Raw genomic sequence first — 26,222 nt, forward strand, 5'->3', positions numbered from 1 at the left:
TTGCAATGTGACCACGGGACATTGTAATTGTTCATAAAGGTTGAAAAGTGCCCTTCATAACTTGGTTGCCAAGTGTCCAGTTGGTTGTCGAGGACTACATGTAAATGCTGTGATAAAAGATATTTCACAATTATTCTGCCCTTTTAAAATAAGTGTTTTCGTGGCAAGAGAATTGTTGAAAGAACCCATTAGAAACAGAAGAATTTCCATAAATGAGAAGGGATAATGGCAAACCCGGAGCCTCATTATGGCTTGTATACATAAGAGATTAAGCAAGTGGTCTCACTTGAAAACAATATACTAAAGTGAATCACCATTTTCAAACCAATTTAGCATTTATTTGTTCCCAACTATAACAAAATATTAAAAGGATAGCCTTGGGAAATTCTACCTATTTTTCTCCTTGGTATTTATTTGTGGGAAATATATGTAGTAATCCGTAACGGCTGTATTACACTTCAAAAATTATTTGAAAAAATGTGCAGACATTTTGTCTCTCTGCTCTTCATTAATACAGTCTAGCCTTTTTCAGGCTACCAGTACATACAGCTGCTTAGAGTTTAATGAGTGTCATTTTGTTATTCAGACTCCTGTCAAAGCTTCAAGAAAGTTGGGTTATTTTAATGAGCGCCAGCAGTGTTGTGGTCACGCAAGTTCCAAAGTACTTCTTCCAAATCATGTTTGAAGCATGTGCCTACTATAAATCTTCAAGCAAGATCTACGGGCTGCTTCTAAGGTGTCTTTTTGATGGTCATTCAAAAATTGAAATATTTTCTACAACTATACAGTGACTGAAACAAGCCAACTACCAAAAGCCAACTATCAACCAAACATATAAAAAGTGAATACACAATTCGCATGCTTAAACAGCTGCCAAAGTCACTCATAATTACACTAGCAGACATGCAGTTCTTTTCCCCAAATGGAGCGGTATCAATATGAATGAAAACAGAGCCTTGAAGGGGAGGGATAGAAGGAAAGATTAAGAATCAATAGGCTTAACTGAGTTATGAGGTAACAGATTTAAGATACAAATTGGAAGTCTTATTTTGATTTAATAAAACAACTGCACCTTTTGATGTAATGCAGGGCTCTGTGAGATTAGTCCCATGTTTTATGTAACAGATTGGCTTTGATGCCTTTGTAGTATTTTATTTACCTGTATCCTGCCTTTATTATTTTCAGAAATAACTCAAGGCAGTGAACACATCCAACATGCCTTCCTCCTCCTATTTTTCCCACAACAACAACCCTTTGAGGTGAATTGGGCTGACAGAGTGTGAACTGACCTAAAGTCACCCAGCTGGCTTTCATGGTTAAGGCGAGACTTGAACTCACCATCTCCTGCTTTCTAGCCGGTTGCCTTAACCACTAAACCAAACTGGCTTAGATTTAAAACATATATCATGTAACATATATAAAGAATAAAATATTGCCCATCCCCAAACTAGTAACCAATTAAATCTACTTAACATTTTATTACTATATATTGATGTATTATATTCCGTTTCCTGTTTGTCTTCCAACATAGGCATTCAGAGCTTTCAGATCGTGGAGCACGAGGTAATGGTTACAATGCATGATACAAGAGAAGCTACAAAGCTTTTTTCAAAGTCGAGTTTCATAAATGTACATCAAGTGCATGTTTTATGATGATAGACAAATGCTAACACCCTATTCAAAGAAGCAACAGAATTGCTTTCAACTATGCACTCCGACTACAGGCTTATTGCTGTCATGGCATTAAAAAAACACATGCACAAGGGGGGAAAGTTTGTATTATCTCTATTTGAGATAACTAGGTTTTTATCCTGGCAAAAATAAAAAAGCAAGCCCTAAAATTTAACCATAAGCTAGAAGGCTACATAATATATTAGAATCATTGTGTGGGTCTGTGTACATGTGAATATACATATAAAATTACACTAACGTATTTAACTTAACGTTTTTTAAAAAATATAACTCTTCCAAGTTGAAAAATATAACTGTTAAATACAGTTATTTATGAAAGCTATTAATCCAAATTCACGTTGAACAATTTAGTTCTCCATTCTTTATTGCTCAGGCTTATCAAAGCACTTTTTATGTTTGAAAGAACCAAAAAATAAACGTATTGTATATAACGCATGTATGAATCCATTAAGGTAATATTGCTTTTTGAATTATTTTTAAGTTGCACCCAAATCATTTGTAATAATAAATACTAAATTTATTGGTGATGTTTCCTCAACAGAAAGTACATTTTATAATGGCTATTACTATCTCAGCCCTTCTAACATCCTTGCATTTATTTGTCAGTTTCAACTACTGTATCTCTACATTTTATTTTACCTTTGCAAAGCACAAGAAATAAGGCTTTTGTCACATAAAAATAACACCTGCTGCAAGATATAACACCTAGAATTTCCCCTCTTCTTCACATCTGCTAAAGACCACATTGGTAAAAAGAGAAAATCCTCGGACAAACGTCTTATATTTCAAAGCCGCTTGTAAAAGAGAATCTGCTGACATGTTAAATCTTTTCTGTACTGCCCCAAAGCTTTTCTCCTAGGAACAATTGCTGTAAAGAAACATTTGGCCCTTAGGAAATTCCCAAAGGGTCAGCCATATGCATCCTTCCATGGCACCTTGGTGGTAGCTGCTTTCTCGGCCTACGCTCGATGTCTCAAAAGCAGCTTTCATCATTCAGCGGGATGTCAGTCAATATGATTTATGGACTGCATTCAACAAAGTCAGAGCATATAGAATGAGAAATATGACTACAATCTCCTAATTTGTTTTGTATTGAGCCACTTAAGAGTCAAAGAGCTGATGTCAGACTGAGACCAGCAACACAATTAACCAGCTGGTGACAGATTCATCAATCCTCCCTGCCAGGCTGTGCCAATCAAGGACAGCATGAAACGACATTTGGAAGGATCAGTAAGAAAGTCCTTTCTCTAAGTAGGCGATGTGGGCTTCTGATGGACAGTTTTTGACTATAGCTTGCAGAACACCATCACACTTTATCCAATAGCCCCCTGCTGCAAGCTGTGAAATAAGGCTTTTACTGCCAATCATAGAAACAATAAAACACAGTCCACAATCCCCAAGCAAACAGCGAACAACAAGACTTGTCTGTTAGCTCTGACAGTCTAGCTTCATTGTTAATTTAACAATCTTACATGACACATTAAGGGGAAGCTTCTTTCACTGTCTTAAATACAAAATTCAAATTCAGATATTTAAGTGTGTATCTTAAAGTGGATATTCTTGCGATGGAAAGAATTAAAACTTAGTTTGATCAATGATAAGAAAATGTAACTTTTGTTAATGATAAATATGTTTGCCACTATGTTGGACAATAGCTGATAAACGCAGTGTCTCTTCTGTACAAAATGAAATTGTATAAGCACCTAAAGTTGATTGGCTGACTAAAAATATGAGGATGTTTTTATATGAATGCATAATAAGGAAATATGTAGTCAGGCTTTTTTAGATACACAACTGTGATCTTTTGGACAAAGGACAGATTTCACCAAGAACAGCTTGTGGATACTATTTATATAAAGCAATCCTGAAAAGACTCTTAACACATACTAAATCTCATTTATTTCCCCAAAATCAAATTTTTCCAAACAAATTTTAATATTTATTTAAGGGGAAAAAATCTTCAGAATGTTTGAAGTCTTTCAGTTTGATTCCAAACCACATAAGAACTGATGACTGAATGTACTGCCATAGTTACAAATTTTCACATTAAAACAGGGGTGTCAAACTCGTGTCATCACGGCATCATCACGTGACATGTTGCAACTTTTTTCCCCTTCACTAAACCGGGCGTCGGCATGGTGCATCCGTCCTGCAGGCTGTGAGTTTGACAACCCTGCATTAAAAACATCTGTTGATCTTTATTTCTGAAGATTTATATTGTGAAGGTAAACGTATCCTACAAAACACTTAACCAACAAACCAACCAACACAGGACAAATGGTCCACAAGCACTGATAACAATTTTGAAATAGAAAACCAATCAGCAAATTGTCTTGGTTATAAAGTCTAGTCCAGAGGTCAGCAACCCACTGCTCTGGAGCCGTATGTGGCTCTTTCATCCTTCTGCTGTGGCTCCTGTCGCCAGTCAGTGCCACAATTTTGAGAAGAGCTTCCGGTTTGGGGGGGAGAGCATGGCGCACTAGGAGGAGACTTTATGATGGGGGAACTGGACTTCTGGTCAGCTCCAGAATTGAATGGAGGGGCTTTCAGTTAAGACCTTTATGGCTCTTTGAGTGTTTAAGGTTGCCGACCCCTGGTCTAGACCAAGAAATACACAAATGAAGAATTCTGCGCATTTACTTCTCTTTCCAGCATATGGATGTCTTTTATAATATTGAAAAATTGTTCGGATAACAAACAATATTTCCCCACATTATCTTATAAGGTGTACTTGGGGAACAAGTTGCTTTTGTAGAAGATATGATGCACAACCAAAAGGAGGAAGAAGTCCCTGTGCGTTTTACCCTGCAAGTTGTAGCCGACTTTAGGAGACAGTGCTCATCTCGGTTTCTTTAAGCCATTGAGCCAGTGCTGTCTGTAGATGTTTCTGTGGTCATGTGTCCAGCATGACATCATGCCACAGCGCAAGGCAACCAAGCCACATAATAAATTAGAAATGATATTTCCAATAAAATATAAAGCAGAGATAAATTATGTACCAATTGGGATGAACATATGAATAAGTCAATGAGTGCAAAATGCAGTGCCCACATATGAATTTAAAAAAAATTGGCATCATCATATAATACTACTGTTGCAGAATCTGGGTTATTTGCCAGTTTGTGTTGGTGATCAACCATAAAGTTCCAGGTGGTTTGGAGCCAGGTCACCTTCAAGACCACTTGATCCAAAGGATGTCTGCAGGAAGTGCTTGGCGAGAATCCCTGCCCTCTATAAACATAATGACTCACAAGGGACCCTCAGATGAGTGTTCCTTCTAGAAGATCCCTCTCGTGGAATGTCCTTCAAATGGACAAAAGATCTACGCCCTCACTCCTAAGAAGTTATTTTTAAAAACTGCTTTTAAATATGCATTTGGGGACTGAAGTAAGATATACCAAAACTGAGATGATCCTGGTGATGAGTCGTAATTTTTATTATTACGATACTATTTATTTGGTAATCATAATGTATTAGCTGTAAGGCACTTAAAGACTCACAAGATTCAAGCATTTGTAATAAATTAATATTCAGCAAACCAGGACTAATAAATAAAAGCTTAAGAAGGATGTGAAGACAGCCATGATCAATTCTGTGCATTAGTTTTATGTAACTGAATATTCTGCAAATTGCTTGGCCATAATAGCCGGCATGGATATGTATGAAGGGAAAGCCAGAACCGAGTATATTTGGAACATGCTCTGTTGTGAAAAGTGCTTTGTATAATCAAAAATGCACCAAAATTAATTTATTGGGCATCTCTTAATGTTTTAAGAAATAGTTGGGGGCTTTTTCTTTCCACAAATTCTTCTCCACTCCAACCCCCCCAACACACCTATCTTCTGTTATACAAATGGACTCGGATGCTCAAGCAAATTATATTTACCAATCTTCAAATCAGAGGACATTTTGGATATAATAATCTTATAGAATTGAATATGAATTGCTTATATGCTGATTATTTGTCCTATTGATAATTACACATTTTCTACACTGAATCCGGAGGTTGTGCAACTGTTTAAGAAATGTATAGTGCTACATACTGAGAGCCAGTTTGGTGTAGTGGTTGAAGTGCTGGGCTAGAAACCAGGAGACAGTGAATTTCTAGCTCACCTTTAGGCATTAAAGGCAGCTGGGACACTTTAGTTGAACTGAACATTTTTGTAATATGAGCAATATAAAATAATATGGGTTAGTATTTCAGGGACTCCCTCTCCTTTATTTCTTTTTCTTTTTAACTAACTAACCATTGTAGTAGTATTTATTTATCTATTTTTTTGGAACTGTCATCTTGTTCATGCAGGAATTCTGGATAAATAAAATATTGGGTTTAATATTAAAACACAAAAACAGCCTATAAAATGTTTCAAATTTTATCTGATTAAAATTCAAAATGGAGATCTCTATCTCTATCTATCTATCTATCTATCTATCTATCTATCTATCTATCTATCTATCTATCTATCTAAAAAATGGATATATCCATTTGGATCCAAAATATCCAACTAACAAGATTAGGATGACCTAATACATTTCCTAAAATACTAAACCTATTCTTCATAAAATTCAAATTAGAAATAATCTTTTAGTAAATTAAAACATATTCTCATAAATGTTTGCTATCGGAGCAAAATCTCAGACCCAAGGATTATCATAACAATTGACATTTATCTTGAATAAGTGTCAACTTTGAATTCGTTTAACAGGAAGCAAGAAACTTTATTCCTAAAGGAAATATATGTGCATTGAGCAAATAAGAATCTATCTCTCTTGGAACAGATCATTAATCCATAAGTCTTGGTACAGATTTCCATTTATATAGGACAGCATAAAAAATAAGTGGGAAATTTTGAGTCACAGAAACAACTGAAGCAAAACCTTTAGCATTTGTAAATATAGTATTTAACTAAATACTTTAGCTTCATTATTGCTATCTATAAAAGGGACATGTCCAAAAAGTAAGAGCTATAGAATAAAGTGCAGAAATCGATAAAACTTGAATAAAGCAATAGAAGTAACTGTTTCAGGTAATAACTTATTTGATATTTCCAATTTACAAGTATAATGCTTAAAACAGCAGCCTCTGCTTAATGCAAGCAAGGTTTCATTTTAAAGCTGGCATATGCCATTTCTCAAATTTAAAAGGCAAATACTGTAACTGCAGCTCTGTCTGAAATTCAAGCTGCTTGATAGAGCATACAAGTGCAAAACTTGGAAGTGCCCATGTTAAAACTGCAATGTGAATTAGTTCCTGAAATCAAATATATTTGCTAGAATGATAAACAACTGGAAAAGCAGTCATTTTGCTTCATGATCAAATTTTATTTATTATTGTGTAGCACAGACGTCTACTTGCGCCTTCCAAATGTACTTGTCAAAAACTCTTCAAAACAAGCACATTTTCTTAGATACAATGGAATTAATTTCAAAGCATCTGAAAGCAGCCAATTTAGGACCATGAGTATATAAAAGGGTCTGTCAGTCAGCTAGCACTCTGTTTCACATTATCCACTCCTTTATTACTTTATATTCCTGCATATCTGCAGTAATCTCATTACATGTTGCCTCATCATTATTGGCCATCTTGTCTTTAATATATCAGTTTTCACAATGGCAGAGTGAAAGGAATTATTTAATCAAGAGTAGTAAATAGATCAGTTTTCCTGCTCCCCATTTATACCACTAACATTTGGTTTAAACTGTTAATCTCATCAGCCTAATTTTTGCTTATTTTTAAATGCATCAAATTACATTTATTAAGCATTTACTAAAGATAGTTAAATGTGAAGGTGATACTATAGCTTCCTCCAATTCTTTCTCCAACTCTTAAAATATTCAGGAAAACATTTTACATAGCTCCCAACCATTAAATTTGGTTGCTTTAATTTTACATATCTGAATCATGATTTTTTTTTTTTACTTTTTAGTAACTTGTTGTTTTTAAATTACAGTGTGGATACTGAAAATTATGCAAAAATACTATCAACTGAAATAAATATGACTTAGACAATGCAACCTAGGCAGATAGAATTCAATTATGCATTAATATAAATGATTCTGCCTATTTAAAAGTTGCAATTGTTTGTCAAAATGCAAATATTGTGTTGGACTAAAGTAGAATACTTAAAATAAGCTGATGACCTGAAAATAATTGGGGCACATATCCTTTAAAGCAATCCATCATCTTTATGAAATACATTTGGGTACAGACATTCTCCTCACTTCAAAAACTATGTTTTTAAAAGAGGCTAAAACTTTCACCAGCTCTTTATTCTCAGCCACTATCTGGCCATTTTAACCTGATTTCGTATGCATATCCCCATAGTTGCATTTTGACACCTGACCTCAAATCCAAGAGGTCTTAAAAGTTTCCTTTGAATGATCTCATTTCAGATGCAACACAGGCCGTATCATGTTTCTATGAGATTTTAACAGGTTCCTTCTGCCTTCTGTCCAAAAGACCAGGGTTAGTCTTCAACTTGGATTCTGCATGCTGCTATACAACTTAGCAGTCAGTCAGATCAAACCAAATAGAGGGCTTTATAATAAGTCACTCAATACTAAAGCAATAAGCCTGCAGGCAGTCCATAGTTAAGTTTTCCAAGGGCATGCTTTTCTTGAGCTTGCAATCTACTTACCGACATGGCTGCATAGTCATTGTTGTTATTCTGAGAATGAAATCAGCAAGGCAATCAAAACAGAAAGTAAATTAAAATACACTTGTCAACATTAAATTGCATTTGAGTAACAGAGGCAGGGAGATGCTAGGAGCCTCAAGAAAATAAATAACACCTATTTCTAAGCTTTATTTCCTAACATCTCAGCAAGTTAAAAATATGATTTGAAATGTGAATGGTTTTTATCTCATTTTGATAAGGTCAAATGAACCCTGCATGTAATCGGTAAAAGCCTAACAGGTACCCCACCAATTAATCTAATTTTATTTTAATTTACGGATTTAACTGATATTCAGACATATTAAAGAATAATATAAGGCACAGTTCATTAAAATATTCTGCATAAGGTTGTGTTTCTTCCAAATGAATGGAAAGATTTATCTGGCGTGCCACTTGAAAAAAATTGAGCATCTATTCAATTAGTATGACAACTTCAGAAACTGAATAGATCCAAATTGCTATAGATGGTATCCTCACATGCATTGGGGGGGATTTAAGCCCCTCTCTTCTAGCAACAGAGTGCTAGCCCCACCCTCAGCTTTAAAGCTCCAATCTTCAAAATTCTCCAGAAGAGAATTCCACAACATGCCATCAACCAAAGGATTACTCATCTAGTTATTTTAAGATGCTTGTGTGCAAGTGTTTTCCACTCACATTTACTTGTGATCCAGGGGTGGGATTCAAATTTTTTAACAACTGGTTCTGTGGGTGTGGCTTAGGTGGTGGGCGTGGCTTGGTGGTCATGTGACTGGCTGGGCATGGCCAACTCAACATCACTCACATCGAGGCATGCCTCTCCTCGCCTGGCCTGTCGTGACTGTGGGGATGTTGCAACAGTCGTAAGTGTGAAAAAAAGGTCATAAGTCACTTTTTTCAGTGCCATTGTAACTTTGAATGGTCACTCCACACAAGCAAAGTACCAGCAAAGGAGGAAAAAAAAACTCCAGAGAAGTTCCATAGACAGGAAGTCTAGTCCTGCCAAGAATGTAATAAGGGTTAACGGAGAGGCAGTTTCTGTAAGCAACACCAGAATGTTTCCTTCCTGCCTTCCTTACAGGATTAGGCAAATAATTTCTTCTAACAACCGGTTCTCTGAACTGCTTAGAATGTTAACAACTGGTTCTAGCAAATAGATGCGAACCAGTAGAATCCCACCCCTGTTGTGATCCAATCCTTCATGGTTATTGTAAGTCCTATTTAAGGTCTTTTACTTTTAAAACACACTTAAGACATTTGTGACAATCTGAAGTAAAATTTCATAAAAAATAGTCTGCTGTTACAGTAATTAACAAAGTTTTAAAAGCTGCTTGTTTTCATTACAAGTATTGTCTTTTACTTTATTTTTTAAAACATCAGTGTTTTTCTATCAAGTGAGAACACAGAAAAAGGAAATGCAACAAAGTAAATAAAAACCAAGAATGATTATATCACAATAGCTATGTGTATAATTTTAACCTTAGATCATCCTTCTCTGTTCTGGAGCCTTTCAGACATGTTGGACTACAAGTCTCAAAATTTGCATTTGAATGAGAATAATGTTCAACATACCTCAAGAGTATCAGTTATGGGAAGACTACCTTCAACTATAGTTTAATTTTATAAAAAATGGCTTCATAACTTTGCTACTAAATTCCTTTTTAGTTGAATATAAATGTAAACCCACAAATCCTAAAATGTATACAAACTTCAAATTATATATTATTTTATATTTATATTATATTATTATATATTATATATTTGGTTGCAAAGTACCCTAAATCACTGATAATGACGATGTGCCATCAAGTTGATACATTAACTCTTGTCAGCTCTTAACAAGCACATAGGTAAACCTTCTTCAGAAAGATTTGTCCTCAGCCTAGCATTTGAAGACACTGGTATGTATTAAAAAACTCTGATATTCATACATAATTTGGATTATTGCTATTTCAAATTTCATTTCTTAGTCAAAAGTTGAAAAATTATACTTTCCCTCATATTTTAAAATTTTTCTATTGAAAGAAGAGAAGAGAATTCCAACTAAAACCTTAATTCGGTGGGGCCATTATATTAATCATATTATATTCTGAAGATGTAAATAGGCACAAGTAAAACAAAATTATGGCTGAATATGTTATGCTAAAAATTTCCAACTACTTAACTACTCAAGGATTTCTTGTCTTCAAATTGATAAACCGTTATTCCTTATTTTTAGTTGACGTCAATTTCCATGGTTTTATTTACAATGTTTGTTGATTTTACTGGCATAGTTAAGTTACCATTTTCAACCTTTTTCAATTCATGGGTATTATCCGTGCTTTCTAGAAAAATTTCCAGATATAATTTTTCTACATATGGAAACCATTAATAAAAATGCTTCTCTAAGTGAAGCTAGATTGATTTGTGACTGATCTCAGGGGGTCTGGAATAGGATTCAGTAGAAATGAGGAGCCACGGAAATTTTACTTACTTCACACAATAGCAAAGCCACTGCTTGATAAAATCTACACCTTCAAGATCTGTTCTGATGTATATAATATCCTAAACGCATACTGTTATCAATAAAAATTAAGGTCATAAACAAAAGAAGAGCAGATAGGGCCTTGCTTCAGATGTAGTAGGTGATGTTCCATTTGTGCCATATACACTGAAAGATCTGTATTTCTGTAATTGCTAAGTGCCTAGGAGAAATATTTCAATATTTTAAATGTAACTCAAGTTTTTACTAACTTGAGTTTAATTAACTTCTGAGTTAATCAAAGTGTTATCTTAAGTGTGCCATTATTTATCCCCCTATCCCAACCAAAATACTGTATTTATTTCCATATAGAAGTTAAAAAACTCCTTGTTATGGGAGGTGATTTGCAGGGAGAGTAAAGCAGGAAATCATCTTATTTAAATATACAAAGGTCCCCTGTAAGCCCTATATTTACTTGATGAGAAAAACCAATCATTCAGCATTATGAGCCCAGGTGGCGCAGTGGTTAGAATGCAGTACTGCAGGCTATTTCTGCTGACTGCCTGCAATTTGGCGGTTCAAATCTCACCAGGCCCAAGGTTGACTCAGCCTTCCATCCTTCCGAGGTTGGTAAAATGAGGACCCAGATTGTTGGGGGCAATATGCTGACTCTAAAAACCACTTAGAGAGGGCTGTAAAGCATGTGAAGTGGTATACAAGTCTAAGTGTTATTGCTATTATGATTTCTGTGAAATTTCAGAAAATCATAAATCTGAGTTCCTATTCTGAATCAGTTGGACTTCCTGTATATGGTATTTCCACATACTAAAGGTAGGGCTTTAGGGAGAGTTGAACTCCTGAACGTATATTGCACATAGAAAACCTCTCTATCTTCCCAGTTAAAATGTTTTTAGGCAGAATATGCTGGGAGAATATAGAAGAGCCTGTAGATTTGTTGATCATCCTAGAAGAAAATACAGCCCAAGATAGACAAGTAATTTCTGATGGAGGGGGGGAGCACGAAGCCGTTGGTCGCTCGTTCTCGCCCTCCACCGCAAGGGGGGGGGGAGAATGGGGGGGGGGGGGGGGGGGGGGGGGGGGGGCGGGGGGGGGGGGGGCGGGGGGGGGGGGGGTGGGGGGGGCTGCGCGCCTGTTGGGAGTTACGGGGGGTGGCGAGGGGGGGGGGGGGGGGGGGGGGGGGGGGGGGGGGGGGGGGGGGGGGGGTTGGGGGGGGGGGGGGGGGGGGGGGGGGGGGGAAGGGCGCTCCTTAAAATTCCCTTAGGTGCGTGTTCTGTGGGGTTATACCGAAGGTTTCTCACATGTTCATTCATTCTCTGGAGATTAAACGTTTTTTCATTCACAACTACTTGGGATGTTCTCAGCAGAAAATCGAATAGGCTCTCAAACTCCAACTACAAAGAATATGAAGAAATATAGTCGAATAAAGGTTTCTCACTTATCCAGAGAGGAGTGAGTCTTCACATCAATTCTAATCTTGTTTTTCGTAGAATAAATCATTTTTATTGCATTTTCAAGCATGGGAACATGTTTTGTATTCTGAGCATACTGTATGTTTTCATCATATATTTGATATCTTCCTGCATAAAAATAACTCATAAGAAGAAAATGTTTGGAATTAAATTGTTTTTCTTCTGAACTATGGTAGTTTTTTTTTCCCAAATTGGGAATAAAAACATATCTCTATACACGACTTAAAATGACATAGTCCAGTTTACACCTTCATTCTCCTTTGTGTAAAGATTTGGGTAAAATTTCCAAATAAATTCTCAGATAGAAGTGTTCAACTTCATTTTCCTACTGGATAGCTGCCCTGAGATCACTCAATCTGCCCTATTTCTGCCATCTTCAAAACACACTGACATGAGCTTTCATCCCACAGATTCTGCCGAAAAGTTGCAGAATAGCCATGGTTGAATGTGCATCAATACAGGTCTTGAAAAGAGAAAAAAGTGTCAGCAATAGCACTTAGTTTTATATACTGCTTCACAGTGCTTTACAGCCCGCTCTAAGTGGTTTACAGAGTCAGCATTTGGGTCCTCATTTTACCCACCTCGGAAGGCTGGAAGGCTGAGTCAACCTTGAGCCTGGTGAGATTCGAACTGCCAAATTGCAGGCAACAGCAGAAGTATCCTGCAGTACTGTATTCTAACCACTGTGCCACCACAGCTGTTACCTGTTAGCTGTAGAAATCTTCATATAGAGCTATTCTATGAACTACACTGTTTAAGTATCAGTCCTTTGTCTCTCACCTCCAAAGTGGCTGAAGGGGAAAATCGTGGCAATCTAACAGGTTTTACTATTTACAGATGCATCATAGATTTACTGTATATATTTAGAAATAATAGCAAAGTCTTTCCTAACTCAAAATTCCAGAACAATATTGATTGATCCATAGGGTGTTTTCACATAAGATATGAAAAAAAAATGTAGGAGACAAAATGAGAGAGTCCAGACGAACAACCAAGACATCACATTGATAATTTCATTTAACTGAGGCACAGTATATCTGATCCAATAATGCTAACAAAAAAAATAATCAAATCATAACCCGGATTTCTGAATAAATGGGAAATAAAACTTGTAAGGGAAAAAGTTTCAAATAATGCACAAAATCTAAAGCATTGACCGGCAAGGACCATTTACACCATACCTGTGAATGTGGTTTTAATACACATTCCCCTACAGTGAACCAGATAATGTTAAATAAAAGTGTGTGTGTGTGTGTATAAAAATATTCAAGTATATAGTGTCTATATTTTTAAAAAACACCTTTTAGAGTTTACAGATATATAAAAATGCTTCAGAAGTCTTATTTTACCCCTCCCAGTCCTCATAGTATATAGATAACATATAGCACATATTGTATGTTGCTTTTAATGGTCTAAAAACAGGTCCCATTTGATAGGAGCTGTTAGAGACATTCAACCATTCATAAGAAGCAGAAAATGGGTAGAGAACTCAAAGACTTCCACCTCTTTCTATTGCTAAAGGAAATATGGAATGCCATTAACTAATTCTAAGTTATTGTTGAGTAGAGGGTGAATCCTGGTAACTCAATAACACTATTGTGGCTGGACTTAATGGGGGCCTCCAATTGACTATCCAGAACCCTGCCAGAGTTTTTTTTTAAAAAACGCTTAAAAACAAATGCTCATTTTACTATGTTACTATTTATTGATATTCTACAATAAGTGATTACTGTTCCCAAATAATACGCATGACTGTCTAAAAGAAGTACGTCAGTAAGTCCACAGTGTAAAATTATCTAATTGCCCCCAAGTGCTCACTACAAATGGAAAAGGGAAGAAACTGAATAGGACAGGGATATCCTTGATTTATTGAGCATAGTAGTTGACTTTCTTGTTGATATTATTACTCTAAGATTTCAGTTGTTATCTTATCCTTCTGTCCCAAAGCTGATCACAGACTTGCTTAGAAGCAACACTAAACCCTTAGTTTAAGATTACAAAAACAAGAAAGACCTTCTCCCTTCTTTTGGTCTTGTTGAAAGTGCAAGACCACAAGACATTTTGATTTCCCCTTTGGATTAATCAAAGTCATCCAGATTACTAAATCATCCAGATTCGGATAATTGCTAGTTCATCTTAAATATGATTACCTAAAAGAAGCCATTTGCAGCCATTATTTATCAAGGTAGTTCACCCAGGATTGCCTTGCTAACTGAGATTGAACTAAAACAGGAGCCAATGCTTTCAAACTGCTTTTCACAGCCAAACAGAAGAAGAAGAAAAAGGATAAAACTAATCTACATTTCTCCTATGTAGGTGTTGCATTTCTGCATTCCAGGGATGGGGACTTTCTCCTCTCATCTATGTCCTTAGATATGTAGAAATTAAAGTGAACTATTGTAGATTTGATTTTCTATACTTACAGGCAAATGAGTAAAAACCTGAAAGGTGCTTCTCAAGAAATTAATTAGATCCATTAAATAGCCACTAGCTCTCCCATCAGGCTCAATCATTGTCCAATCATAGTCAGCAAGCTGGATAAATTCATCAATCTTCTGATTCAGTTTCGTATAAATCTCCCCTTCAGCAGCATGTCTTGCATCCTGAAAAGAACAGATAATAAAATAGCAGTATAGCATTACTAACTTAAGGATAATTGTTTGAAGTAAATTCTGTAAACAGCAGTTGTGGGCCAGGAAAAATGGAAAATTGATTTTTAAAATTCAAATTGTAAGGTATTTAAAAACAAGTCGACTACCAAGTCAAATTCTACTCCAAAAGGAACATGATGCTTAATGCTTTGACTCATTTTGAATACATTTATATGCATCTGTAAGATAGCCACCATATGCTATAAAGCAGTGGTCCCCAACCTTTCTGGCACCAGAGACTAGTTTCATGGAAGATAAATTTTCCACAGACCATATGTGTAGGAGGCAGGGGAATTTGCATGCAACCTAGATCTCACACATTCACAGATGAAGCTTCACTTGCTTGCTTGCCACTTGTGCGGCCCAGGTCCTAACGGGCCATGGATCGCTATCAATCTACTATTTATCACTATTCTTTACGACATCATTCTACAGTTTTAAAATCTTAACATTTTAAGTAAATGACAAAATATTTCTAGATGTAGAAAATTATTGACCAAGTAGGCTGCTAACAGTGCAATTATATACAAAGCAGAACTAGAATCAAGAAGTTGGAAAACTTAAAGAGATCATTGAGATGAAATTGCCATGTATTCTGCTCTTGAGTTTTGTATATAAGTGGGACCTTTTCAAACAACCTGTACCTAACCTAAATCTGTTCCAGAGAAACCAGAGTTCCTTAGCGAAATCCCATACAGATGTCACAAATGACAGCCACACAGCAATAATATAGATTATATAGTAGATACTACATTAAAGGTACTACTTATACATATGGAACAAATTACAAATTCCTACAGAACAAAATCAAAGGGCCCAAAAAAACTTTTTATTGGTGAAAATAAAATAATAGTTTTATTGACAGTAGTTGTTTTTCAGAACTTTCATCAAAATAATATTTGATTCTAAAGATGACCAACTTCTGCAGAAGAATCACAACAAGCAGCTCAAATAACTTTCTGCAACTTGGTGCCTTCCAGTTGTATTGGACTGTTGGACATCATCCTCAATCAGCTTGATTACTGATTTGCTCATGCGAGATGATGGACTTATTGCCCAACACGTTAACAGTAGCTTCAGATCCTCCTGTACTATTATATCAGGTAGCAAGGGATCTCAAGCATTTACAGTTTTGAGTGAATACTTCAATGTCTTCCCATGTGATGTTTAGAGTCCTTAGGTCTTCCATGAACATTTTTCACCATGTATTTCGAAAGTGTCTTCTTGGTTGTTTGGCAACAGGCGGTCCATCTCATTGCCATCTAGGGGATTCGATTGTTCTCCTTGTGGAAAATACGACCTACAAATTGGAGTATTCTGTGTGTGACAGTGTTATGTAATTTGCAGGAAAAACTCTTGTGGTGCGCTTCTTCATTAGTAATATGGTCAAAATAGCGAATCTTTAGGATTCGGCAAAGGTATTGTTTTTGGAAGGCATCAAGTCTCTTGTTAATTAATACTTGCTGATGCCCTCCAGGTCTCACTGGCACAAATGGCTGATCACCATAGAGGTGAGCAAACAGAATTTAGTGGTATAGACAAGAGTTATATAGACAACAAGGACCAGATTTTATTTATCCTCGGTAAACAGCTCTTGCTTTTCCAAGCATCACCTGACGTCTGTCTCTGCATATCCATTTCTGGTGACTGTACTTACCGAATAGATAAACCTTTCTATTTCCTCAAGTCACTGTGACCTGAGTGTGCTTCCTCATATCTGTGTGGTGAAGCTCACAAACATATCATCGATTTCTCAACACTTATCTTGAGGTCAATTTTGGTTGCTTCCTCATCCTAGGCAGTCGTCACTTGTTGTACATTTGTCTCATCTTCCCCAAGTAAGGCAATATCATCTACAAAATCCAGGTTGCCTGATCTTCTTCAGAATAATGAATGCCTTTCCGGGTGCATGATGTTCATCACCTAAGACAGGGGTGTTAAACACAAGGCCCACAGGCCACATCTGGCCCACAATGTGGTCGGATCCGGCCCATGGGGCCATCCTGGAAAATGTAAGGGGCCGGCCCATGTCGCATCAGCCTGGTCTACCCAATGCAAAGAGGTAACATCACGCCAGCATGGCTTCAGCCTGGTCTACCCAATGCAAAGAGGTAACATCATGCCAGCATGGCTTCAGCCTGGTCTATCCAATGCAAAGAGGTAACATTGGGCCAGCATGGCTTCAGCCTGGTCTACCCAATGCAAAGAGGTAACATCATGCCAGCATGGCTTCAGCCTGGTCTACCCAATGCGAAGAGGAAACATTGGGCCAGCATGGCTTCAGCCCGCTCTACCCAGTGCAAAGAGGAAACATGCCAGCAGTTTGGGGAGTGGTGTCAAGCTGACCCGCCCACCCAGTTGGCCACACCCACCTAGTTGGCCATGCCCACCTAGTTGGCCATGCCCACCCAGTTGGCCACGCCCAGTCCGGCCCCCAGAGATCAACCACAGCCCTGATGCGGCCCTTAATGAAATTGAGTTTGACACCCCTGACCTAAGATCATCAAGGGCCACGAGGAAGAGGAGTGGGGATAGAATAGATAGCCTTGTTTAATTCTGGTAGTAATTTCAAAGACATCCATATGGCCATATTTGGTCTTAATATAGCAGTTTAATCATAGGTATAAGTCCTTAAAGATAATAATAAAGACCTTTGGTACATTGTATAAATATAGGATCTGCCAGAGAGATTCTTGGTGGACACTATCAAATGCTTTCTTAAAGTCAATAAAATTAATGGTCAGCGGATGTTAATATTCAATGCAATGTTCTATGTTATTTCATAAAGTTTCATTATTATCTTTAAGTTTATGAGCAGGACCTTCCACAGCGAAATCCGACTTGTTCTTTTCTCACATAGTTGTATACTTTATGGCTGCCTAAGGAGAATTATGCAAAAGGTTTTTCCAGGCATTGAGAGGAGGGTAATGCCAATTGCCCAACGCATCTGAAGCATATTGATTTAGCTGATATAATTAAAAAAGCTCTGATAGGAAAGTTGAAGCAGTTATAATACAGCTTAAATGAATTAGGTTTTCCCTCATATGATTTATTGGTCTTCATATAATTAGCAGTAAACATGAATATCTCAGATTCTATGAAGAATTAATTGAAAGACTAAAAGAAAGGTAAGAAGAGACAATAAAAGACCCCAGGGTCTTCCGGATTCTTTTTTCCCTTGAAACAAATCCTTAAACAACACATGTGAGATACATGCGAGGGAGACATTGCCTCAAGGATGTGTTTTGTGATCTTTTCTACAATTTAAGGAAGGAAACCCTCCATCTCTGAATTGAACTGCTTTCTGGCATATGAAAATGAGCAGCTTCCATAGTGATCATATTTTATTTTAATTTTAGTTTTTGAAGTAATGGGGGACATTAAAGGAACCTCCCCTCACATACAGGCTTGAGATGTGGGGAAGGCCCACTAAACATTTTCACCATCCCTATTTTTGCTGTAAAGGCTACCAGCACATATATCAGGATTCTAGATTGCTGGATGGATTCTAACTCCTACAAAATACTTAGAGGAATCTTCAATAGTCCAAGGAAGGAAAACGCTGAAATAAGCTAGGGCTGAAAGCCTGCTGAAGCAATATAACTTGTGTGCAGAATATTTAGGAAGCAGCCATGTATAGTCCTGGTTTAGTGACTACAATGTAATTGGCCACTAAGCAAAGTAAAGCAACCGCTCTGTGAGGATACAACTATGCTTATGATTGTACTTCAGTTTTGCTTTGTTTTGCTTTGACTTGTGAAGGTTGAAAACGTGAGGATTAGACTTACTTTTTCAACTCAGAAAATACAAGAGGCATGATGTTAATCCCTTGAGCATTTCTTTATCCTATCATCCTTTAACCTTGATGACAGAAACTAATGCAGGAATTTGATAGGTATCATTTTAGATTTAGTTACAAAATAAAAGTGCTGAAGACAGAATTACTCTCGGTGGGAATAATCCTTTTTTAGTTTGTTGGTCTGTAAAATCCTGCTCTGTTTGGGTGTATACACAGTAAGGCAATTACTTGAAACTCAAGATGTAATTGTTAGGGAATTAACTGATGCCTGTTTTTGTGTACTTTTAAAAAAATGTCAGTGAAAGAAAACATTCCAAATTTGCACAATTAGGTTCAGAAATGAGAAACATAGACCACTTTTTTGCATTGTTATTCCACAGATCATTATCTAAAGTAAATACAGGTCATTATCTAAAGTATTAAAATAATACCCATGTTAGGGTAGGAGCCAGAAGACGATGCAGCTAATTCCATGAATCCAAAGAATATAAAGTTGGAATCTTCTCAAAACAATATGATATGATAAACTACATTTGAAATGGATGGTTTTGAAACTATTATTCTAGGATAAGGTCATAAAAATGCATGAATTGATAAATGATATGCATGCGCAGGCACAGAAACAAACACACTCCTTGCATAAATCTCCTGTAAGAACTTATTTTCAATCTTATACATATTTAATTAATTGGAATAATTTTACTGAACAGAGAGGGCCTTACTTCTAAGTCAGTACAGTTAAACTTAGCTGTCTGAAGTTTTACAAACCTAGTTTTATAGTCTCTAAAGCAGACACACGAATCCCTTATTATTTTTTATGGTTGATCACACAGTCAGAATTTTAGGTTGGCATTTTTATCATTGTTATCCTCCCATTAAGTCCTTCCCAAGGACCTGGAATAGGTAGCAGTTGTTTGATGGTGTTAAAAGTTATTTTGTAAAATGTGAATATAATTACATATAATTATAATATATATAATTGTTTCCAAATTTGTTCTTGGGGAAAGTGTGTCTGTCAACCTTGAAGCCATTTTGGAGCATCTTCAGGGCTGCCACAGTAGGGGTGGCTAGAGCTATGGGAATGGGAGCGGGGGAGATAGAGATAGCTGGGGACTTGTAGCCAAAATAAAGTTCTTTCTTCTGGGAACCAAGGACATTCTCACCAGGTTCTGGGGAGGCATAGACTAAAACCAACTGGAGTTTGGACGGTGACCATGTTTTGAAGGGGTGGGTTTATTTTAAAAGGGAAATTTATTTTTAAAAATGAAAAAAAATTAATGAATTATCTTTTTTTTTTAAATTATAATTTATTTTAAGGAGTTATGGTTTTTTGTCAAAAAGGTAGGTCCCCCCAACAGCGGCCCAAGCGAGCCCCCCTGGGGGGGGCGGGACCCAGCGGGGGCCAAAATTGGGGACCATATGACGGACATGTGGACGGGGGGAAGAACTTGGACTTTTAATTTGGGTGGAGAAAACCGCAGGACTTTCAGAGTCAGGTTTTCACCAGATGTACCAATATGATATGCCTAATAAATTTGGACTTTGAGGAGCACCTTGACCTCAGAGTTTTAATTGCATTGGATCTGTTACTTGGAACCCTGACAGTGTCAGCTCTGTGATGATTATGGTCATTGTTTCCAACATCTTTCTTAGCTCTGCCCCAAAATCATTTTCCTGGTCAGTTTCCACTAGCTCATTTACATCTGAGTGTATATAAATGATTTTTGGCTTTCAGTCATTACTTTAAGCTTATCTGGAGACACTACAAGTACCAGAGATCAGAGAGCCAGAACTGAATACTGATCTTGTTCTGGTACAGATAGTCCTCAACTTACAACCAGTCACTTAGCAACTGTTCAAAGATATGGTGGACCTCCCCAAAGCTACTGATGACCCAGTTTTAAAGTTCAGACTTGCAATCACACAATTGCATTTTGGGCAATTGGCAATCACCCTGCATTTCTAGCATTCCCCAGTCACATGAGCATGGTTTTCAGCATTTTTTGATTGAACCCAGTGTTTTCTTCCAGTTTCGGGCAAAAAATACCCATTGTGTACAATGAGTTTGCTTAACAATCCCAGGGTTCATTTAATAACCACTGGAAAAAAAGATTGTAAAATTGGGAGCAACCACACAATGTAATCACACTTAACAACTGCTGCCACAACTTATGACTGTAATGTCAGTGTCAACCCTGAAGTGAACTTGGCTGAAGCCATTTTATGCTGCCTCATAGTTGCCAACAACTCTGAGAGGAGGAAGGGAGGTAGAAATAGATAGGCTGGCTAATAGTCAAAACAAAAAGTTTTCTTGTGGGAACCAAGGTCATCCCAACAGGTAGCAATTGAAGGAGGAGAGGAGTGACTAAGCAGCCAGTCAGCTACTTTTATTGGATAATATGACCAGTGACATCTGGGGAGGGAAATATTTGCTCTTTTAATTAGGGGAAAACTGTGGAACCTTTTAGAATTGGTTTTCACTAGCTGTGCCGATATGATGTATCCAATAATCATGTTCCTTGAGGAATCTACCTGCCTCGGAGTTCTGCTTTTGGAGGATGCGTTATTTGGAACACTGACAACCAGACTCAATTATGGTCATGTGTTTGAGGACTGCCTATAGTGGTACAAAGGTAGAAAACTCAGAAATACATGTCTGTGTAATAACTGTAGCATATATACACTGGTTTAAATTTATTGTCAAGCAACCAAACACCTAAATGCCTATATACCTGACATTCTCTTTGTGTTTTTTTCTGTCTTGGAAATTTCACAAAGCCATGTCTTTGCTAATGAAAATATCTGGAACAACCATCAACATGTATAATCAAGTTTGAGAAACATATAGGTGTAACTGAAGATGTTGAGCATGAGCATATTTTAGTTTTGTCTCCTCCCAAATATGACCCATCATTCCAATGTAATATATAATTCACCGTAGATTAATTTAATGAGATTAGGTTATTTTATAATAAGCAACACTCTAAAAGTGATTATTTTTATAACAATGATGTACTTAAGTTAATATCACTATTTTATGCTTAATTAATGTACTCTTTGTAGATGAGTAGTGTGGTGGCCTAGAGATGGAGTTCCCACCTTACAATGAGGAGGCTGTATGTTTGATCCTAGATAAGGCAGATATTTCTTTCTCTGGTTGCAATGAGTAATTGTCTGCTGTGAACTCTGTGTAAGCATCAGGAAGGGCATCCGGACAGTAATGCTCAGCTCCAATCAGTCACCCCATCTCCATCCATCCCAAAGCAAGGGATTACAGGGATTAAAATTTAAAAAAGTATTCTTTATAGGTAAATATTTCATGATGCTGAGTCATTTTACCTAATGTGTTGGGTACTGCTATCCATACACATATAAATTGCACATAAAACATGGAACTAAAGCATAGTATCTAGAAATTAAGAATTTGGTGGCTTATACAGGGACTTGAAAACCGATCACATCTCCCATACCTTAAATGTTGAAAGACCATACAGTCTTGCTGTGTGGAGAGTTTCTTGGGAAATATTTGTAACGTTAGTTATAAAGTCTTCAAGATATTTACATGCCTGTTCCAAATGCGTTGTATTTATGATAATTTGCACCAGCTTAAAAAAAAAAAAGTGAAAACAAAGATATAAGAACAAATTCTAATAAAGCACTTTTTTAAAGTTTCAGATTATATTTAAGTCACTGTTCATTATGAAGCCCCCTCCCAAACCAGAGTACATAATACAAAACCTAACATAGAATGTCATGGATTGATTATAACAAAATAGATATGTCTTATTTTAAAGGCAGGTTGTCATTTTAATGTGGAATACCAATGTGTGAAAAAAACTCCATTGTGAACATTATGTGTACATTTTCTACCTTCAGGAAATACACTTATATATCCACTAAGGAAACCTTAAGTTGTTCCCTAAAGAATATATCTGTGCTAGATAGAACATACTTTCCTGTGCTGTTTTTTCACCATTTATTTGGACTGAAATCTACCTACTCTAGTCAAGCACTACAGATTTAACATACAAGCTCAAATTACCTGAAAATCTCCCCTGGGGAACCACAGGTCCAAGCAAGGCATTGAACTAATACCAAGATGTATTTTAAAGAAACCTATCCACAATTCCTCATTTTCTTTGAATGGTTCTGGAGAAATCGCATTCTTCCCAAGGAGAAAGTTTGGAAGTCCCCAAACTACTGAAAAAGTTTGAAAGCCCCTGACAATGTATTGAATATTAGAAAATATGTCTCAGCACTTACCTCTGTCAAACCTATGTGAGGTTTTTTAATGAGGTTTTGCAAACAACTGCTTAAAGTTCTAGTCAGCAATAAATTTGTAGATTTTCTGAGCATGTCATCTATCTCTGTTGAACTGCAGAAAAAAATGACATACTTTGAAAACAGATGAATACTGCATATAAAATTACTAAATAAACATGCAGCTCTGCTGCCTTCCCACCGCCTGATTGTAATCCAGTGTCAATATAACTCTTGGCATGTTGATTGTCTTGGAGAGCTTGGAACAGCTTTCCATTTAACAGATATCCTTCCAGTCTTCAGCTCCATATCCCACCCTATACAGATGCATTTTGCAAGCAATACATTGTTTTAATTACTCCGGAGGGCTACCTGCAGAAATTGAAACCTTTTCCATGTGACTGTTGGCTTTGCCTTCTTCATTTTGGGGATTCTGCAGAGCACCCACCAACTGCCACCATCTTTCCCATGATGGGCTGCCAGTATTCCCCACAGCCAACTAGAGTGGGCGCAAAACTGAAAACTGAAATCACCTATCTTTGCTCCATGTTTTAGCATTTCATAGTGAGGAAGAAGAAAAAGCCAACTATTGTTGGTAGAATAGTCTTGCCACTGACAGGTCTAGAAAAGTGGTACCCAACTCCCGATCTGTGGAGTGACACTGGTCCACAGCATGCCAGAAACTGGGCCATGCAAACAAGCAAACCCCTGACCATCCGCAGGATGCAGACAGCATGTGAAACCATGCCCCCTCCAGTCCACGGAAAAATCTCTCTCCATGGAATTGGTCCCTGGTGCCCAAAAGGTTGAAAGAGCAAGCTAAGGCACTTTGCTTCACAGCTTCAGTGGAAACATGATGAATCTATGGGGCAATGCTCCCTGTGATATAGAAGCCAAGTTGATTTACCTGGAAAATTAATTAGTTTGTTTTTTCCAAGGTTAAATGGAACACCAATGGAAACTTACAAGAGGTGTGCTAAAATCAGCACACCCAAAATACTGCTACTCTATCACTACATCATCATTAAATCATTAAACTGGTTAAATATGGAACTAACACTAACAACAAGGAGTCAATCTTTTCTCAACCCACAAAAATTTAAGTTCTAGCACATATTATTTGCCAAAAGTCCAAGGAAAACGAAAATGCATAACATTTTGGAAGTCTGTTGTGTATTAATATCAAATAGTGTTTACTGAAGTTCTTAAGATATAATATGATTTTTATAATTTGTTGCCCCTTCCTTCTGGAGGCATGGTAATACATAAATTATTTTAAAGATGTAGATACAGTATTTTACAGAGACAAAATTGTTATTTTTATTTGTCCACACATGTTGTCAAGTCTGCTTGCTTAACTGCTACAAAGCACTGGATTTCACTCAAGCTAACATTTGTTAGTAATTTGAAAAAATTTAGAATGTGTATTTATGTAATCTGAACTCTAGCTGTTAGTATGTATTTGTGAAGAGTAATTTGCATAATTAATTAATTCCTGTTTGGAGATGGAGATTAAGAAGCCTTATTAGCTCCGTATTTGTGAAAGGGGAGTAATTTACCACTGTCAACAGTAGGCACAGCTTGACAACAAACTGAAATAGTTTCCAGATTTCAACAAGCAAAGAACTACACATTCCATCCAATTAAAGGTAAGTAATGCTTTGAGATTAATGAAAATGGAAGCCTTTGAAAAGTGGAGTAAATTCTCCTTTGTAGTATGTCCTACACCACAAGTGAATTTCTCAATATTCCGAGAATGACTTTTTTTTTATACAAAGGTATTATTGAATGGGATCATGAAAGTAAAGTTTGAGCCGAAGAAAGAAGGGAATTTATTCAAACAACAAAAGAACAAAGCTTTATTCCCTTCTACCAATCTGCATTTGTGTGTGTGTGTGTGTGTGTGTGTGTGTGTGTGAGAGAGAGAGAGAGAGAGAGAGAGAGAGAGAGAGAGAGAGAGGGAGGAGAGAGAGAGAGAATTTGAGTATCTATTACTTTTTATAAAAATTCTGTATAAACTAATGAAAAGAAACTTCCTACCACTACAGGTAGTCCTCAATTTACAACAGTTCATTTAGTGACCATTCAAAATTACAACAGCACTGAAAAAAGTGACTTACAACCATTTTTCAGAGTTTCGTAGCATTCTCGTGATCACATGATCAAAATCCAGACACTTGGCAACGGGTTCATACTTATGACCGTTGCAGTGTCCTGAGATCATGTGACCTCCTTTTGCGACCTTTTGACAAGCAAACTCAATGGGGAAGCCAGGTTCACTTAACAACCGGGTTGCTAACTTATATCAACTGCAGTGATTCGCTTAGCAACCATGACAAGAAAACTAGTAAAAATGGGGCAAAACTCACTTAAAAAATGTCTCACTTAACAACAGAAATTTTGGGCTCAATTGTGGTTGTATGCCGAGGACAACCTGCACTTGTGTTCTTTTATAGTTATCTACCCTGATTATAGCATTCATAGCATTTGTTATTGATTGTAAAATTGATTGCAATTTTATGGGTCTGACACGGATTTTAATTTCTGTACTTTGTAATTTGGCATTATAGTTTATTTTTACCTTACTCTTTCAATATGTTTCCTTTTTTAAATTAATTCTTCATTAATTAATTAATTAAATTAATTCTTCATTAATTAATTTGGCATTATAGTTTATTTTTACCTTAACTCTTTCAATATGTTTCTTTTTTAAAAAAATTAATTTTATTTTAGAGTGAGTTGTTATTGGCTTTACAAATAAAGCAAAATAAAATAAAAAGCAATTTCTTACACTGCACCCAGAGCAAACAGGAAGACAAATCAGGAAGTATGAGGATAACTTGTCTATTTCTGAGACAGGTGACTGATCCAGCTCATCCCTGGCTATATATTTTAAATTTCAAAGAGGAATTTTAACGAGGAATCCTTCCCAGCTAAATGCTAGGGATTCAGCAAAGGACTTTCCGAAACCAAACACCTGGCATATTACAAAGCTATTGGATATCCCTTTACTTTCTGATTGTCTTGAAGCACAGACAGAACACATTCAATTAAATCTTACTTTACAGACACCGACTTTATCAAAGCTTACCTCCGATGAAGTGACTCCGAAAATTTAAGGCTTGCATAAATAAATTCTTTAACCTGGATATAAATCTGAGGCACTGACTGTGACATTGGAAGTTTCTTTGGAAAACGGTGCTGTGGAAGCAAAAC

At 36.7% G+C, this 26,222-nt stretch overlaps 1 protein-coding gene across 13 annotated transcripts in view; it reads right to left on the reverse strand.

Annotated features, from left to right (window-relative positions):
- EXOC6 (exocyst complex component 6) overlaps nucleotides 1-26,222 on the reverse strand; it is a 101,917-nt gene that overhangs the window by 32,262 nt on the left and 43,433 nt on the right. For 8 of the 13 annotated variants that reach the window (XM_087964211.1, XM_087964209.1, XM_087964214.1 and 5 more), the window contains exons 15-18: nucleotides 26,098-26,207; nucleotides 23,010-23,121; nucleotides 22,217-22,351; nucleotides 14,720-14,899 (exon numbers count right to left, since the gene is read on the reverse strand). In XM_087964211.1, the coding sequence (XP_087820337.1) occupies nucleotides 14,720-14,899; nucleotides 22,217-22,351; nucleotides 23,010-23,121; nucleotides 26,098-26,207 (537 nt within the window). Of the gene's footprint in view, nucleotides 1-8,330; nucleotides 8,361-14,719; nucleotides 14,900-22,216; nucleotides 22,352-23,009; nucleotides 23,122-26,097; nucleotides 26,208-26,222 lie in introns of all 13 variants that reach the window. The other 5 variants (XM_087964208.1, XM_087964207.1, XM_087964212.1 and 2 more) reach the window with 1 other exon arrangement.

This window comes from Notechis scutatus, chromosome 4 (genome assembly GCF_049901735.1).
Source record: "Notechis scutatus isolate UNSWTSFEM ecotype Mainland chromosome 4, rNotScu1.2, whole genome shotgun sequence".
Lineage (NCBI taxonomy): Eukaryota > Metazoa > Chordata > Lepidosauria > Squamata > Elapidae > Notechis > Notechis scutatus.